Genomic DNA, 13,871 nt, shown 5'->3' with positions numbered 1-13,871 from the left:
CGAGCTGTTCATTTCGAAATGAAACACGGCAGTGGCGCATGCGCGTTACAGATACATCACAATAGATAACAGCTGAAAAGCAGACACATCACAATAGATAACTTCAGCTGAAATACTAGTTGATGAAGAGGATGGATATTTAAATTTTTAAATGAAATATTTATCTGAATATTCACCTAGGACTCCCAGAATGACTAAACATTGTTAAATTAACAGTCAAGACGACTTCATTTTGTGGCTGTGTAGGCTTTGCTTTCAATAAAAGCACACGACTCATATGCAGTTACCTAACCAGGGACCACTGCTCTGCAAATGTTGTCTTGAACTGTGGCGTTATTCTAGTCACCTGCTTGTTACACTAATTGGTGTTATGATTTCACTGTTGAATCTGCCTGTATTTTATTTTGCCACAATAATTACTGGAGGCCGCTTTTTCGAAATCTCAAAGTTGCATTTGGCTCTTCATATGAAGGACTTGAATTCTGCTTAACTCTGCCAATTAAAACGCAGTGTCCATCTGGCCATACACTGCATTAATGAGGGGCCAACAGAGCACAAGGTTTCAAATAAAAATGAGATGAGTGCCCACTTACCCATGCACTGTGAATTCTGCGTGTGTGCACTAGGTCTTACAAATATTTGTATACTTCGAAAGAGCAAGAACGCTGTGACACCTCGACCTTTAAAGGCTCATTTCATCAATATTAAGTTAGATGTGTGACATGTCTGTGTGACATGTCTGTCACCCTGCATAAATCTGAAGCTGTTTTTTTTGTTTTCCTTTCATGATGTCTTAAGCATCGAATAATTTGCCCATGACCTTCCCAACTGTAACTGCGTGCATGTCTGCATGCATATAAAAAGGAGCTTTATTTTTTTCTCAAATAGTTGCAGGCTAACGCCCTATCCTGTGCCCTTTCTTTTTTCGTCTATTTGGGTTGCATATTTAATATTTCTTCAGTGTGAGCCAACTAGTCTAACAACATGTTCTAGTAAGGAACAAGTGAAGGTATAAAATATTTGTGCACTTGTGCTTCAGCACCACAGACAGACCATTAAGGTGGAACTAGTTAGTGCCTCGCACACAGCAACAGTCCTCATGGAAGTTGCAGAGTACAATGACCGCCGGGAGAACACTGGGGAGCTAGCTCAAGAATGGACACAGTCTCGATTTGTGACCTGCGGAGCACATCCCCAGCATGGGGCAATGTAGCCTCTCTTCCCCAGTGCAAACGTCCACCATGAGTTTTCTCCCAGTTTGTGGGCTGGGCTGGCACTCTCCTCAGTTCCTTTTCCTTGTTCTGTATTGCACATTTTCTTGCTTTCCTCACTTGGCTGTTTTTTAACAATGCCGACATGCAAATGTGATTCTTTTAACTGCGGCCAGACTGTCTTCTCTTCGAAGTTACTGCAAAATCTGGTCTTGGGAGGCTTCTCTGAAGCAGTGGTGCCACTTTTGACGTTCAATGGAGGCTTGAAGGTTCTGGGGACGCTGTCACCTCCTGTAAATGTCGTTTAGGCCACATCACAGGCATGTCCAGCAGATTAGTTGGCATCATTGGTTTCACTTTTGGGCAATAGACTGCCCTGTGAGTGAATAGTGACGCAGCAGTGTGGCTTGGCAGCTAATGAGGTGCTTGTGAAAAAGCACTTTCTTCTTTCGGTGTGTCAGCATCCTCCATTCTCGAAAACATTCACTTTAATGTTCTGGGTCACTTTTCACTCCAGGTAAGTGCTACTGGAAGCAGCGTTTTTGTTTACCAGTGCAAAAGAGTTTTTTAACTAGAAAGTGTCTACAACCAAAGAATGAATGGCACTTGCATAGCACCGCCTGCAGGTTCAGTTTTCGGTTCAGTGGAATGCAAAAACAGTATGTGAGCCGAGGTGCGAATTGGCTTCAGGCATAGTTAATTAGCACAGTAAAAAGGCGAGGGCGCACCCTTTTTGAACTGATTAGTCATGTCTGCAGTCATTTGTGCGTTTAAACTGAAGTTATCATGACACTAAGTGACCAGGCAGATTGTGGCACAAGCTGTAATGTAGAGGGGGCTCTGTGTTTTCAGCCTCCAATGGGGCCCTGTCAGCATCCACGGCTGGCAAGCGAAAGCCCTGGGATCTGCAGGGTCGCCTGCACGACCTTGAAGAGCGCATCAAGGGCATGAGCGGTGAGAAGGAGCAGCTGAGCCAGCAGAGCACCAGCAGGGTGAGCGCTTCTTCCCTCCCTCAAACAAGTTATGCTCAGCAACAAGAAAAAAAAGTGAGAGAGGCATCACAGCCGAGCCAAGTGCAATGCAGTTGCCCTAAGTGGTTTGGGAGCCGCACGTCTGCACCACAGTGCCATTTTCGCATGCTGTGGTCTGCTGAACCAGTTGTAATCTTCCAAATTACAAGTTGTTTAAAAAAAATGGAAACGGATCACGATTATGCTTTGTTGAAGATTTTGGGGGTGCTATTCTGGACACAGTTTAAGGGGAGATGCTACTCTAAGACACTTTTTTTTTTTAATATTCACCCTAGAGCGATGAAACTTGAGCTGTTTATGGAACTTTTTATGCTGATTCGAAATATATTAGTTTTCTTGCAAGTTACACACTTTTAGCTCTGCAACATGACAAAGTGAAAACTTTAACCCTTTTGCCCCCCTCTTTTCATCCCTAAACTTTTGTAATCTTTTACCATTCATAGTTCATGTTGCTTCAAATAAAGTGTAGAGTGCAAATAACTAATTAGGAAGCACATACAAAATATGTAGTACGCATGAAAAATAATAAAGGTAAAAAGTCCATATTTTGCCTACCCTAGTAAAGGTATACATACAATTTTCATTATAGAATGAAATATTGAAATTTATACTAGATAATTGGATTTGTCATACTCTGGAAAAAATTTGGGCAAAATTTCATGCAGATCCGAGCACTAGAAGTGCCCGAAAAAGGAGGGGCACACTGAAAAAAAGGGCAAAATTCGTGTTTTGAGAAAAACAAGTTTTAAAGTTAAAATTGAGTTTTATTTATGAAAGACATCGTTAAATCAGATGAAATTTACACACCAAAAGAACAATTCTTCTTGTAGTGGCCACTGCGTCTAAAATACGCCAGCACCTAGAGTTTGTCCCTCTTGGCTTTTTTGAGCAGACTCCTCAGACATTTTGCTCACAGACAGGGCCATGAAACGCTTGCCAAACTTCTGCTCCATCTGGTAGAGCCTTGTGCCAGCTGCAAGCTAGGAAGAAGTTCGACAGGACTGCGAAATTCAAACTAAGTCCAGCGTCATGCCATTTTGTAGCCACGTTTGTGCCACATACCGTCGTACATAATGGCAATATCGTCCCCGCTAAGTTCTCTCACTGCGAGCTCTTTCGACCTCTCAAGATTGGCGCTGACATCATCCATTGCCGCATCACGAAGTTTTCGGCTGACGGGTGTGAATGACTTTTGATGCATTGGCTTTTGCAAGCGAACAACTGCCGCAAACGGACCAGCTGCTCGTAGCCTATTCCTACAGAGCGCGCTGCACAACCGCTTTCACTTGCGAGCAATCCCTTTTTTCATTCATAATGGAGATAAACACGAGAAAAGCATTGTTGAGCTGCGTTGCTCGACAAGACATGGACCCCGCAAATAGGTTTCTTAGCACATACAGGCGTGCAGCGGCCAATGGCACTCCCCGATTCGTACCACGTGATAAGCCAGTCACGGCGCTCAAAAAACGCGCAGAAGAGTGCTTCTTTTTATTATTTCTTGCGCTGCATCAGCGAGAGACTGTTGTTATTTGAAGAGTGAGGCTCGACTCTTCGACTCATGCGATCAACAATTGCGAGTGGCGGCGCGTTATCGGTGGCAAGGTGCTCAGACTGCAGACTTTCGACCTTTTAACAGGCACCTTGTGCTCTTTAGACGCAATTTTAAGGCATTTCCAGTCAAGTCTTGACCTGTATTATTTTTTTTTTCGTAACAGTAAAGGTACTAATCTTATCAAAACAGGCGAAAATAAAAAAATCAGCAATAATGAAAAAAACTCTGGTTTTTCGACCCGCATCTCCCCTTAAGTACGCCACCTTGTCTAATTTGATATTTTGACAACCGATCGGCCTAGAAGGCTGCTAGGAATCGATTAGCTTAAATTGCTGCCAACAGGAAAACTTGCTAATATCCATAGCAGCACTGTTGATGGGAGGTTCCAGATAAAACTATAGCCAAGAAAAGTAGGTGCAACATAGCTTATGCTGCGCTGAATTTGATGGCAGTAGTATATTGTTTTGCAGTAGTAATTGCAAACAAGCAAACACAGCTGGTATTGGAATTTTAATGGACACACTCATGCCCAGTAAGAGAGTTTAAATACCAGCAATGCTCGCTATACAATAACTCCTAGTACTGACGGAAATTGTTGATCTGACTATTAAGAGAATACTTAGTCTTTTATGCATCACTGCCTGAAACCTTCTAGCGTTATCAACGGTGCTTGTGTAAGCTTTGAAATAGTCATTCGTGTCGTGAGTGGGATCTTAACAGAACAGTCTCACACAATTTGGTTCCAATATTGTCACGGGGTCGTGACGTGGAGAAGACAGGAGACTTTGTGTTGGGATTTAACCGTTTCTTTGGGCGAACCTGTGCCCGGTAAACGGAAAGTCCGATTACAGTAGCAGTTTTGAACTGATAGCGGCGAACGAAGCGTCGGCCGTCGATCAACTACTGACAAGCGGCGAAGTGCGTCGGCATTTATACTCTTGCCATCGAATGTTCTAGCGTTATTGCTGGCGGTGGCGTAGGCTCCAAAATAATCTGTACAGTTCGCAGTGTGGGCGTGATCTTATCTAAATGATCTACTAAAGTTCGGAAGCTTCTCGAAAACTGCACGCACGTTTTGCGCTGAGAATTGTGTAGTGTTTTGGGGCGATAACAAAACTTGAGAAATGGAACGTGGCATTGCCCCCCTCTGAAAAAGCATCGTCCCGATGCTTTAATTAAAGATGAAAGTACAATAATAATGCAAGTAAGTACAATGAATAAATTACGATACAATAATAATACAAAAAAAAAACACTGTTTCAGTTTGTTAATGCGCATTAAACTGCTTGAGGCGCGCGACATGGACGACTTCAGGTCGTGATGCCGTCGGGGACAACCTCGTAATCAAGTGGGCCGAGACGTCGAACCACCCTGTACGGTTTGAAGTACCGTCGCAGAAGCTTTTCACTTAGTCCACGTCGGCGTATCGGCGTCTATACCCAAACACCTTCACCGGGCTGGTATTCCACGAAGCGTCGTCGAAGATTGTAACGGCGGCTGTCGGTCGTCTGTTAATTCTTGATGCGGAGACGCGAGAGTTGTCGGGCTTCTTCGGCGGGTTGAAGGTACTCATTCACATAGAGGTTTTCTTCGTCGGTGACGTTGGGTAACATGGCATCGAGCGTCGTTGCTGGGCTCCTTTCATAGACCAATTTGTATGGAGATATCTGCGTCGTCTCCTGCACAGCCGTGTTGTATGTGAAGGTCACGTACGGAAAAATGGCGTGCCACGTCTTGTGTTCGACATCGACGTACATTGCCAGCATGTCGGCGATCGTCTTGTTAAGCCGCTCGGTGAGGCCGTTGGTCTGTGGGTGGTACGCTGTCGTCCGGTGGTGGTTTGTCTGGCTGTATGCCAAGATCGCTTGAGGTAAAACTGCAGTAAATGCAGTTCCTCTGTCGGTGATAAGGACCTCCGGGGCGCCGTGACGTAGGACGATATTTTCGACGAAAAACTTAGCTACCTCGGATGCACTGCCTTTGGGAAGGGCTTTTGTCTCGGCGTAGCGGGTGAGGTAGTCGGTAGCTACCACGATCCACTTGTTTCCGAAAGACGACGTCGGGAACGGCCCCAGTAGGTTCAGACCAATCTGTTGGAAAGGTGGGCAAGGTGGTTCAATTGGCTGCAGAAGTCCCGCTGGCATTGTCGGCGGTGTCTTGCGTTGCTGACAGTCCCGGCATGTCCTCACATAACGAGTGACGTCGGTGGTAAGACGTGGCCAGTAGTATTTTTTTTTGTATCCTCGCGAGCGTGCGAGAAACACCGAGGTGCCCTGCGGTCGGATGGTCGTGCAGGGTCTGCAGGAGTTCTGGTCGTAGAGCTGACGGCACCACAAGGAGGTACTTGGCTCGGAGCGGTGAAAAGTTTTTCTTTTGGAGAAGACCGTTTCGCAAGAAGAATGACGCAAGTGCGCGCTTGAATACCTTTGGGACTTCGGCGGTCCTGTCTTCGAGGTATTCTATTAGGGCCTTAAGTTTTGGGTCGACCCGCTGTCGTTTAGCGAAGTCGTCGGTAGTTATCGTTCCCAACAAGTAGTCGTCATCCGGGTCGTCGGGTGGTGGTTGGTCGATAGGCGCATGAGAGAGACAGTCGGCGTCCGAGTGTTTCTTGCTGGACTTCTAAACGACGGTAATGTCATATTCTTGAAGTCTCGGGCTCCATCGTGCGAGGCGATCTGAAGGGTCCTTCAAGGTGGCTAGCCAACACAAGGCGTTGTGGTCGCTCACAACTTTGAAGGGCCTGCCGTAGAAGTAGGGGCGAAATTTCGACGTAGCCCAGATGATGGCGAGGCACTCCTTTTCTGTTGTGGAATAATTGGCTTCTGCTTTGGATAGAGATCGGCTGGCGTAACTAATAACCTTTCAAGTCCGTGAGCCCTCTGCACAAGAACGGCGCCAAGGCCTACGCTGCTTGCGTCAGTGCGTATTTCTGTCTCAGCAAATATTCCAAATGGGCAAGTAACGAAGGCGTCTGGAGGCGATGTTTAAGCTCCTGGAAAGCGTGTTCTTGCGGCGTTTCCCACTTGGAACTCCACGTCGGCCTTGGTAAGCTTAGTCAGAGGATCGGCGATGCGGGCGAAGTTTTTCACGAACCGCCTATAATAGGCGCACAGGCCCAGAAATCGGCGCACGGCTTTCTTGTCAGTGGGCGGTGGGAAGTCGGCGATGGCGGCTGTTTTCCGTGGATCAGGACGAACTCCAGACTTGCTGATAACGTGCCCCAGAAACGAGCTCTTCATACGCTGGCATAACAGGGTTGAACCAATGCTGGGTGATTGGACCTTTAAGGCCCCCCGGCCGAGGCAACACACCCCTTTGGCCCCGGCTTCACGTAGACGGCACCTCTGGGCTGACCCACCCAAGGAATTCGGCAGTCGCCTTTTCCTATCTCTCTCTCCCTATATCTTCGTCTTTTGTTCTCACTTTGCATCTTTCCTGAGTTCTCCTCCCTTCATTTTACTTCCAATTTTTCCTGGCGGCAAGGGTTAACCTTATGTGGCTATCCAAACTAGGGTAAACCATATTGGGTTATAGTAACTGCGTACTGCTGGCGTTGCGCAGACATGCCCACATGCTCTGCCACGTCCCCTCGTTGGACTCCGTGGTGGGTGGTAGGCGCCGTTACCCAAAAATACACATTTTCTCATGGGATCCCCGACCCTCTCTTTAACTGATCGTGCTTCGAAAAGGGTACGCACCGATGCAACATTCCTACTTTGGCCCAAAAACAAAGAAACTTTTCCAAAATATCATGTCCTCCACTGCGAACAATCATCTACAAAAGCTAGAGCAATCTAACCCTTCCTTGTAGCCAAGTGCTTGAGAGAGACCATTGGAACCGGTTATAAGGCCACGAAGATGGCAAGTGGAGATCTGCTTCTCGAATTAAAAAACAAGGAACAGTACAATAAACTCTCGCACCTCGTGGCCTTTGGTAACATCCCTGTCTCTGTGAGCGCACACCGTACCATGAATACAGTGAAGGGCGTGGTATCGGACGAAGATTTGATGACACCGAGTGAAGAAGAGCTCTTTGATGGATGGAAGGATCAAGGTGTAATACAAGTCCAGCGCATCAAAATCAGACGTAACAACAATGAAATAGCAACAAAGCACTTGATACTCACCTTCAACTCAACCACTTTACCCGAGACTCTCGAAACTGGCTATGTAAAACTCCATGTCCGACCCTTCATTCCAAACCCGAGGCGTTGTTTTAAATGCCAGCGATTTGGTCATGCATCCCAGAGCTGCCGAGGACAGCTGATGTGTGCTAAGTGTGGCACAACCGGCCACAGTGCTGATGAATGTAGTCATGACGAGATCCTCTGTGCAAACTGCGAAGGTAGCCACCCCGCATACTCCAGAGCGTGCCCAGCCTGGAAAAGAGAAAAAGAAATAATAACTATAAAAGTTAAGGAAAATATTACATTCAGGGAAGCAAGACAACGAGTCTCGTTATCATTAGCACTAAAAACACCTTTTGCCGAAGTGGTGCAACGAGGGGCGGAACCACAAAGGCCCTTGGTAGTTGCCCGGACCACGCCTAGCGTGCCGAGGCCAATGCCACACGCCCCTGCGGCGGGAGCAGCCAGCGCTGCCCTGCCCACTTTCAGCCTGTCCACACCAGTGACCTCTACAAGCTCTGGCAGCAGCCAGGGCAATCACGAGGCCAAGGGGGCTCCATCAACCCCCAGCTCGGTGGGGACAAAGACTTCGTCGATCGAGGCGAAGTCTAAGCGACGCACAGACCGCTCTTTAGAGCGGGTGTCCAGTGCCTCGCAAGAGGCTATGGACACCAGTTCAAGCCAAACGGCGCAAGAAGCGCCGAAAGAGCGGTGAGCTTCTCTCGACCGCCCCAAAAAGGACAGAACGCTGATTACAGGGCCTGACAAAGGCCCTGTAAAATGAGCTAATCCCCGTCTTTTCTGCACACAGCACTTCTTCCTCTTTTTTTCCGTCCACTATGGACAACATCATACAGTGGAACGTGAGGGGAATACTTAGAAATTTAGATGATGTCGAAGAACTTCTGAGTAAGTTCAACGCGAAAGTGCTATGTGTGCAAGAAACGCACTTAACTCCTAAGCACAAGGACTTCCTACGACAATATATTATTTTCCGAAAAGACCGGGAGGATCCTGTTGTACCATCTGGCGGTGTAGCCATTATAGTCGATCGTAGTATAGCATGCCAGCATTTGAAGCTCCAAACGGCCCTGGAGGCAGTGGCCATTCGAGCTGTACTTTTTAACAAACTTATTACCATATGTTCTGTGTACATACCACCACATCAACAGCTACACAGAAGTGATCTGGAATCGCTAATAGATGAACTCCCAGAGCCATCTCTGGTTCTAGGTGATTTTAATGCACACAATGTCCTGTGGGGCGATGCTCACTGTGATGCGCGAGGGCGTCTCATTGAGCAGCTCCTTTTCACTTCTAGTTTATGTCTTTTAAATATAAAGGAGCCTACGTATTTTAGCCTTGAGAACAACATGGACTCCTCTATAGATCTTAGCATTTCATCACCGTCCCTTTTACCTGTTTTTAAGTGGAACGTTCTTAAAAACCCTTATGGAAGTGATCACTTCCCAATCATCCTGAGTGCGCCGAACAAAGATCAACGACCCCCGCAGGTTCCTCGATGGAAGATTGAGTCAGCTGATTGGGAAGGGTACAGAACTCTTACACACATGACATGGACTGAGCTGTCTGCCCTGACCATAGATGACGCTGTCACGTATTTTACAGCTTTTATACTTGATGCCGCATCTAAATGTATTGCCAAAACGAGTGGCATGTCTTCTAAACGGCGAGTCCCATGGTGGAACGACGCATGCAGGAAAGCACGGACCACTCAGAACAAAACATGGGCGTTGCTTCGCGATTCCCCTACAGCAAGCAGAAAACCTGGAAAATTTCAAGCGGGTCAAATCGCAGGCAATGAGAACGCGTCGACAAGCTAGACGAGAGAGCTGGACAAAGTTTATATCGAGTATCAACTCGTACACAGATGAGGGAAAAGTGTGGATTAAGGTCAAGAAAATTAAGGGCCAACAAACGTATTCCCTTCCACTAGTAAATAGCCTCGGGAAAAGCTTGGAGGATCAAGCCAACTTTCTTGGCACACATTTCGAACACATATCGAGCTCCTCACACTACTCCGAATCCTTCCAGAATTACAAGGCACGAATAGAAAAACAAAAGTTAGAAAGAAAATCCCCAAGAAATGAGGCATATAATGCACCATTCTGCTTAGCAGAACTGCGAACAGCACTCAACTGCTGTAATACATCTACCCCAGGTTCTGACAACGTAATGTACGCGATGCTGAAGGAACTACCCTCCGAAACTAAAGAAACCCTCCTCTATCTTTATAATCGCATATGGTTTTCAGGTGTGATCCCCTCCTCCTGGAAGGAGGCTGTTATAATTCCAATTTTGAAGCAGGGAAAGGATCCCTCTACTGTATCAAGTTACAGACCTATAGCGTTAACAAGCTGCCTCTGTAAGCTATTTGAAAAAATGATTAATTGCCGCTTGCTCTACTACTTAGAAACAAACAATTTGCTCGACCCATTTCAGTGCGGGTTTCGAGAAAGTAGATCCACCACAGACCACCTTGTTCGTATTGAGGCACAGATCAGAGACGCCTTCGTCCATAAACAATATTTTCTCTCTGTGTTCCTCGATATCGAAAAGGCTTATGATACAACATGGCGTTTTGGAATTCTAAGAGACCTGTCCCACCTTGGTGTGCGCGGAAGAATGTTTCACATAATTGAAAGTTACCTGTCAAACCGAACATTCCGTGTCCATGTGGGCAGTGTTCTCTCCCGAACATTTGTCCAGGAAACAGGCGTGCCACAAGGTGGTGTACTTAGTTGAGTTGCACACTTTTTATTTTCAAAATGAATTCCTTGCACTTGTCCATCCCCCGCAATATGTTTTATTGTACATATGTCGACGACGTTCAGCTTGGCTTCAAGTCATGCAACTTGGCAATGTGTGAGCGGCAGGTTCAGCTGGGTTTGAACAAGGTCTCCAAATGGGCTGATGAAAACGGATTTCGACTTAACCCACAAAAAAGCACCTGTGTCTTGTTCTCTCGAAAGAGAGGCATGCATTCGGAACCTGACATTGAACTGAACGGTCAACGTCTGTCTGTCAATGCGGAGCATAAATTCCTAGGCTTAATCTTGGACAACAAGTTGACCTTCGTACCGCACATCAAGTATCTAAAAACAAAATGTTTAAAAGCCATGAATGTTATAAAAGTGTTGTCACGTACTACGTGGGTAGTGACAGGCAATGTCTCATCAACCTGTATAGAAGCCTCATTCGCACCCGCTTAGATTATGGGGCCGTTGTTTATCAGTCTGCAACTCAAAGTGCTTTGAAGATGCTGGACCCCGTGCACCATTTGGGCATCCGCCTTTCTACGGGTGCTTTTCGCACCAGCCCCGTAGAAAGCCTTTATGTTGAGTCAAATGAGTGGTTGCTTCATCTGCAGAGAACTTACATGTCCTTTGTATACTTCCTGAAGGTGAAAGCAGACAAGAAGCACCCCTCATACTCTACTATTAATGATCTGTCGAGCTCCATTCTGTTCCAAAACAGGCCTTCAATGAGGCAGCCCTTCTCAGTACGCCTGAAGGGTCTAGCTGAAGAAACTGGAGTGTCACTTGAACACAGTTTAATGGCTCCTGTAGCATACCCGCCACCGTGGCAGTGGCAGATTATAGACTGTGATGTGTCGTTCCTAGAAGTTACAAAACATGCGCCTATTGCCCATATCCGAACATACTTCCTGGAACTTCAACACAAATACACACGTCCTGAGTTTTTTACAGATGCCTCTAAGTCCAACTCCTCTGTGTCCTACGCTGCTGTCGGCCCATCCTTTTCGGATGCTGGCCCTCTACATCCAAGCACAAGTATCTTCACAGCAGAAGCTTACGCGATACTTGTGGCAGCTAAACACATCAAACAACTACAAATACAAAAAGCAGTAATTTATACAGACTCCCTCAGTGTTGTAACGGCTCTGCACAGTCTTAAAAAACAAAAACCCTGTCCTCGTCTCACTTTACTCTACTTTATGCACACTCTACACACTCAACCAACGTGTTGTAGTGTGCTGGGTGCCAGGGCACCGTGAGATTCAAGGCAACGTGATGGCGGATCAGCTTGCTGCATCCGCCCACGAAAGCACCGCCATTACACCCACATCAATCCCGGCCCTTGATCTTAAGCCGTCTCTCAAACGAAAACTCGGGGACTACTGGCAGAGCAAGTGGGATACACACACACAAAACAAACTACACGTTATCAAGCCACACCTTGGTCATTGGCTGCCAGTATCAAAATCGCGTCATACAGAGGTTATACTAACGAGACTCAGGATAGGACACATATACACGACACACACATATCTTTTGTCTGGTGGCGACCCACCATTGTGTGACAGATGCGGTGAACCATTGACCGTCCTTCACGTGTTAATCCAGTGTAAACACTTAGAAACTATAAGAAAACAGCATTTTCCATTACCCTACCGACAACATATACCTTTACACCCTGCAATGTTCGTTGGTAGAGAACCGCTTTTTAGTCATAAATCATTGTTAGCGTTTTTAAAAGAAATTCGTAATTTTCATATCATATACCCGGGCATCCCGTAGCTCGACCTCTCCAGGGAGGTTTTTGCTGCGATGGCTACACAGGAAAGCACTTGCCTCACGGCCCTTGCACGCAAGGGTATGAACCAGTGAGGCACTTGTGCTAATGCCATACATATACACCATCGTTTTTTATTATCACCAACTTTTGTTATCTATTCACACCACACACACCTTTCACGGCATGGTCATGATTTTATTACTTGTATGTTTTTACCCGCCTTACCGCGAGGAATTTTATGGCCCTTATACAGCCGCTAATCACAATCATTGTCCACATTCCTTGTCGCATGAACTGGCGCTCTTTGGCCATCAAATGGCCCTTGCGCCAAAAAACACCATATATCATCATTAATGTCATCCCGCAGCATTTCATCAACTTGTCTCATCATGGCCTCACGTTCTCGCGTCGAAACCCTGTACGGGCTCTGACGGAGTGGTCTGGCATTTTCTTCGGTTATGATGCGATTTTTCGTGATTGGGGTCTGCCGAATTTTCGATGACGACGAAAAGCAATCTTCGTATTGCAGGAGCAGGGCCTTGAGCTGTTCTTGCTTATGGTTCGGAAGTCTGGGATTGACATCGAAAGCTATGGGAGGGGCTTGGTTCCTCTGAGCAGGTTCCGCAGAATCGGCGAGGGCGAAAGCACTGGTGGCTTCAACAATTTCTTCGATGTATGCGACCGTTGTTCCTTTGTTCACATGTTTGTACTTATTGCTGAAATTCGTGAGCATAACCGTTGCTTTGCATACCCACAGCTCTGCAATTCCTCTTGCGACGCAAGTATTTCGGGTGACCAACAGATGCTGACTGCCTTCAACGACGCCTTCCAAGTCAGGTGATTTAGAAGCGCCGACTGAAATAATGACGCTAGAGCGAGGCGGAATGGTGACTTGTTCTTCCAGCACATTCAAGGCATGGTTTCCTGACGGCGTGCGCGGCGGTAGTGCTTCTTCTGTGGATACGGTTGACTTTGTTTTTAGGTTGATGGAGGCATAAGAAGTCCATGCCAAGGATGTCTCTCGAGCAACGCTGTAGGACTACGAAGTCTGTAGGATAAATACGGTCGTTAATGGTGACTCTCGCTGTACAGATTCCTGCAGGCGTTACGAGATGACCTCCGGCTGTGCGAATTTCAGGGCCTTCCCAAGCTGTCCTAACTTTCTTTAACTTCGCGGCGAACGAACTACTGATGACCGAATAATCTGCTCCAGTATCAATGAGAGCGGTCACACTGTGGCCGTCGATAAGAACGTCGAGGTCACTAGTTCGCCGTCTCGCATTACAGTTAGGGCGTGGCGTCGGGTCACGGCTGCGTCGGCTTGTTCCGCTGCTTCCATGTTGCGTCGTCAGGTCACCTTCGGTAAGTGAGGTTTCGCCGTCAGGGCTTT

General features: G+C 46.7%; 1 protein-coding gene across 1 annotated transcript in view; it reads left to right on the top strand.

Annotated features, from left to right (window-relative positions):
* LOC119185228 (kinesin-like protein KIFC1) overlaps positions 1-13,871 on the top strand; it is a 120,708-nt gene that overhangs the window by 22,304 nt on the left and 84,533 nt on the right. Inside the window, exon 5 of the mRNA XM_075869827.1 lies at positions 2,064-2,203. Coding sequence (XP_075725942.1) covers positions 2,064-2,203 — 140 coding nt within the window. The remainder of the gene's footprint in view (positions 1-2,063; positions 2,204-13,871) is intronic.

This window comes from Rhipicephalus microplus, chromosome 7 (assembly GCF_043290135.1).
Source record: "Rhipicephalus microplus isolate Deutch F79 chromosome 7, USDA_Rmic, whole genome shotgun sequence".
Lineage (NCBI taxonomy): Eukaryota > Metazoa > Arthropoda > Arachnida > Ixodida > Ixodidae > Rhipicephalus > Rhipicephalus microplus.
This window is presented reverse-complemented; position numbering and strand designations above follow the sequence as displayed.